General features: G+C 40.9%; 1 protein-coding gene across 1 annotated transcript; it reads left to right on the plus strand.

Moving 5' to 3' along the window:
* On the plus strand, positions 1–1729 carry LOC132169193 (L-cysteine desulfhydrase-like; the record flags this gene model as incomplete). Its single annotated transcript, XM_059580262.1, has 2 exons — positions 1–1148; positions 1454–1729. A coding segment is annotated over one exon (1134 nt), but the record flags the coding sequence as incomplete, so codon positions are not given.
* Positions 1730–4287: the final 2558 nt, after the last annotated feature.

The following is a 4287-nucleotide window of genomic DNA, read 5'->3' on the forward strand; positions in this document are numbered from 1 at the left end:
CACTTCTACGTCTCCACGCTCCGCCCCAACCTCCTTCGCTCACGCGCCCTCATCCAAACCCTAATCAATGCCCACCACATCGACGAGGTCTCCCTCGTCGACAATGCCACCACCGCCGCCGCCATCGTCCTCCAGCAAATTGGCCGCCGCTTCGCCCACCACAGAAACGACACCGTCATCATGTTCCGCTGCGCCTTCCCGGCCGTCAAGAAATCCATCCAAGCCTACGTCACCCGCGCCGGAGCCTCCGTCGTCGAGGTCGACCTTCCGTTTCCGGTGAGCTCGAACGCGGAAATCATCGCCGAGTTTCGGAAAGGACTATCCAGTGCAAAATCCGACGGCCGGAAAGTCAGGCTGGCCATAATCGACCATATCACGTCCATGCCGTCGGTCGTGATTCCAGTTCGCGAACTCGTCCATATCTGCCGAGAAGAAGGAGTCGAACAGGTATTCGTCGACGCCGCGCACGCCATCGGCAGCGTGTCCATCGACGTTCAGCAAATCGGAGCGGATTTCTACGTGAGCAACCTCTACAAATGGTTCTTCGCGCCGCCCTCGGTCGCGTTCCTCTACTGCCGAAAATCGAACCCGTCCTCCTCCGAAACGCACCACCCGGTAGTCTCTCACGAGTACGGGAACGGACTCCCCGTCGAGAGCTCGTGGATCGGGACCCGAGACTACACTCCACAGCTCGTCGTCCCGGCAATCATGGAGTTCGTGAATCAGTTCGAGGGCGGAAGCGAGGGGATCATGAGAAGGAACCACGAGGAGGTGGTGAGGATGGGGAAAATGCTCGCCGAGGCGTGGGGGACGAGCCTGGGGTCGCCGCCGGAGATGTGTGCGAGCATGGTGATGGTGGGGCTGCCGTCGAAACTGCACGTTTTGAGCGACGATGATGCCACGAGACTGAGGTCGCATTTGAGGGACAAGCACGGCGTTGAGGTACCCATATACTATCGTGCCCCCAAGAATGGGGAGAAGAGTGAGAGCGAGCCTAGAGATGATCATGGGTTGATTACGGGTTATGCAAGGATTTCACATCAGGTTTATAACAGAATTGAGGATTATTATAAGTTTAGGGATGCCATTAATCGGATTATTTTGGAGGAGACAAGTTTGCAGGGCTGCTTTTGATTGAACTAGAAAAGGTTTGATTTCCTTTTGCTCTCTGCTTTTCATGTACTCCGTTGAATTTGCATAAACCACAAAGAATCTGTTTTGATTAGAATTCTAAAACTTTTAGCCGGAAGATTTCTTCGAATCCCTTTAGTGAGCTGTTATTTTATTTGAATGTATGTATGTGGATTCCCTTGAGCTTTCAGTGTGCTATGCATATGAACTCTCTTTAATACGCTTTTATTATCTGCAGAAAATCTGTTTTTAGTTCATCCAAAATTCAGAAGTATCTTTTCCTGATTCTCTTTCATAATTTTTTTTTTTTTTTGGTTAGCAGATATGGTGCACTAGGAGCCTTCCATGGAATAACATGTTTTTTTTTCTATCAAGTCTGCTGATTCCTCTGGCTTGACACGGTGTCTAAACTACAGAATTTTGGTAGTGGTAGACACCAATCCAAAGCTTGTGGAGATTGTGACATAAACCAAAGCTTGTGGAGATTGTGACATATGCTTATTGGAACTGAAAAAAGGGTTTCTTTTATATGAATGTCAGCATTCTCTTAGCAATTCAGCCGGAGTCAACTGAATTTAATTTTATTTCTTCATCATCAGTAAGCTCTAGCTGCTTCCTTGTTTATATATATATATGTGTGTGTGTGTGTGTGTGGTTGCTGCCTTGGCATTTAGAATATGGGCCTACCTCATAGATTCTCCGTGCATTATTCAATGAATTTGGTTTTCCCTCCTTACCATAACCTGCATTTCTCCTTTGTTTGTTTAACTTCTGCCTACCAAGAAAGAAAAAAATGCAGAGGTAAATGAAGATTCTTACAGAATTTTCAGGTAATGTCTTTTCTTATTGTCATTGCAAACCTCAATCCCTCTGGCCAATGTCCCCAAATTGCCTGTTTTTTTTTTGTTAGCTGCAATATTTAAACTGCTACTTCTACAATCAATTCCATTACTCCCCTGAGCTATGATTCACAAAGCTAAGTTTGGCTGCTGTTGCTTATTCTACCTTTCGTTTTCCATTATCGTTTGATCGCTTTGGAGCATTACTTCTCAAGTAATTTGTGTCAAAGTTCTCCCTGGATTCTCTACTACTTGGAGAGAATCATTTAGATTCACATTTCCAGTGTTTTATTGTCATCTTGAAAACACTTGGGCTTTGTTGTTTGGTTTACACTGAAAATGTGTAATCATAACATTCAAATATTCACACAAAGCTTGCTTAAATAGTTTCAAAGCATTTTCATCCTCATCCAACTTTGCAAAACCCATATAGACATAGTATCCCACTTCAAGAAAATCACATTCTTCTCATATATTTTATCAAACATCTTTCTGAAGATATCTGTGGTTGTGCCTAATTCTCGGATGTTTCTCTCTAAGAAAGATTTGAATGCCATGGAATTGAATTTCCTATTACGACCCACGTAGGAACTTCAAGATGAGTAGAAACTCATCTATTAGAGCACCTAAGAGCGTGGAAAAAACCTCATTCTTAAATCCACTCCCTGGATACCCCCTCATCAATGTCACCAGACTCACCACAAAGTGAACTTTGATGCTGCTATTTGAAATACATACACACGCTGCATTTGCTACCATTGGCACAAACTCTGATGAGCCCTTCATGTGACCCTACTGTAGAGGAGGCCTTAGCTGACCTCAATGCAGTAAAATCAGCCAAAGCACAACGTGCTCACGACATAATTCATACTGCTACCACTAGTTCGACTGGCAACTTTCCCATTGATTTGTTTTCCCTTTGAGAAATGATTGGTTGCATTAAAAAGTCTTTTTTTTTTTGCTATTTTAACCTTACGTGGTATGACTTATTTTAATTTTTTATTTTTTAAAATCAAAATTAAAATCGTAAAAATTAATAAATAAAAAGGAGTGACCAGCCACCCTGTTGAGCTTGGGGTGGTTCGGCTAAAAAGGAAAATAAAATAAAATAAAATAAATAAATAATGGGTTTGGCTCTTGGGGGTGGCTGAACCACCCCCAAAGGGCCATGGGGTTGGCTTTGGCCACCCCCAAGCGGCCGGTGGGGGTGGTCGAAGCCACCCCATGGCCCTTGGAGTTGGGGGTGGACGATCCACCCCCAAGAGCCAAACCCACCAAACCCATTAATTTTATTTTATTTTATTTTTTCTTTTTGGCCATTGGGGTGGATCATGGGTTCGGCCACCCTCAACCAGCCTTTGGGGGTGGTTCACCACCCTAAGGCTCAACTGGGGTGGCCGGCCACCCCCTATGTGGCGGCCAACCACCCTTTTTTATTTTTAATTAATTTTTTATCATTTTAATTTTGATTTTAAAATTAATAGATTTTAAACAATAAAAAATTAAAATAGGTCTGCCATTTAGGATTAAAATGGCCAAAAAATAAATTTTTTAATGCAACCAAGCATTTCTTTTCCTTCGTATAGTTTTTTCACTTTTTGTGGCCTCTCTTTTTTTATTGGCCGTGTAATTTTTTTTTTCTTCTGTTATTGTTTTTCCTCGGTCTTATTGTTGTACTGGTTTATTATCTCTCATCTTAACAAAAAAAAAAAAAAAAAAAAATCCAAAAGTTAAAAATGTTTACATCTTAAAAAAATGTAAACCATTTTACTTCCAAAAGGGTGATTATTTTTGTTCACATGATTATTTGGATTAACGCTTGAAACAGATTTCTGCCTACTAAAATATAGGGGGGGAAAAATCATAAGCTCACAAGTTATTATCTTATTTGAATTTAGTAATTGATTTTATAATTTAAAGGATCTTTAAGTTTTGCCTAGGTTTTAAAGTCCTTTTGTCATTTTTGGTCAAAGTTAACGATTTGCTATCTGCTACATGTGACTCATTTGACACGTTAACACTTAATGTAATCCCACAAAAAAAAAAAAAAAAAAAAAAAAAAAACCCAAGTTGAGAATCAAAAACCAATCCGAAAGTATAAAGAGCAAACCCACATTGTAGTAGTTCTTCCACCATTATAAAATTGATACAAGACTAAGTTTCTGTTTGTGATTGCGTTTGAAAAATAGAGATTTTAAGTCAAAAAGAGCTTTTGGGCATTTTTTAGGCTTTTTGAACTCTAAAAAGCGCTTTTAATTTTTTTACGAAACGAATACTTTTTTTTTTTTTTTTTTTTTAATAAACTTTTTGAGTGTTA

This window comes from Corylus avellana, chromosome ca2 (assembly GCF_901000735.1).
Source record: "Corylus avellana chromosome ca2, CavTom2PMs-1.0".
In the NCBI taxonomy this organism is placed as follows: domain Eukaryota; kingdom Viridiplantae; phylum Streptophyta; class Magnoliopsida; order Fagales; family Betulaceae; genus Corylus; species Corylus avellana.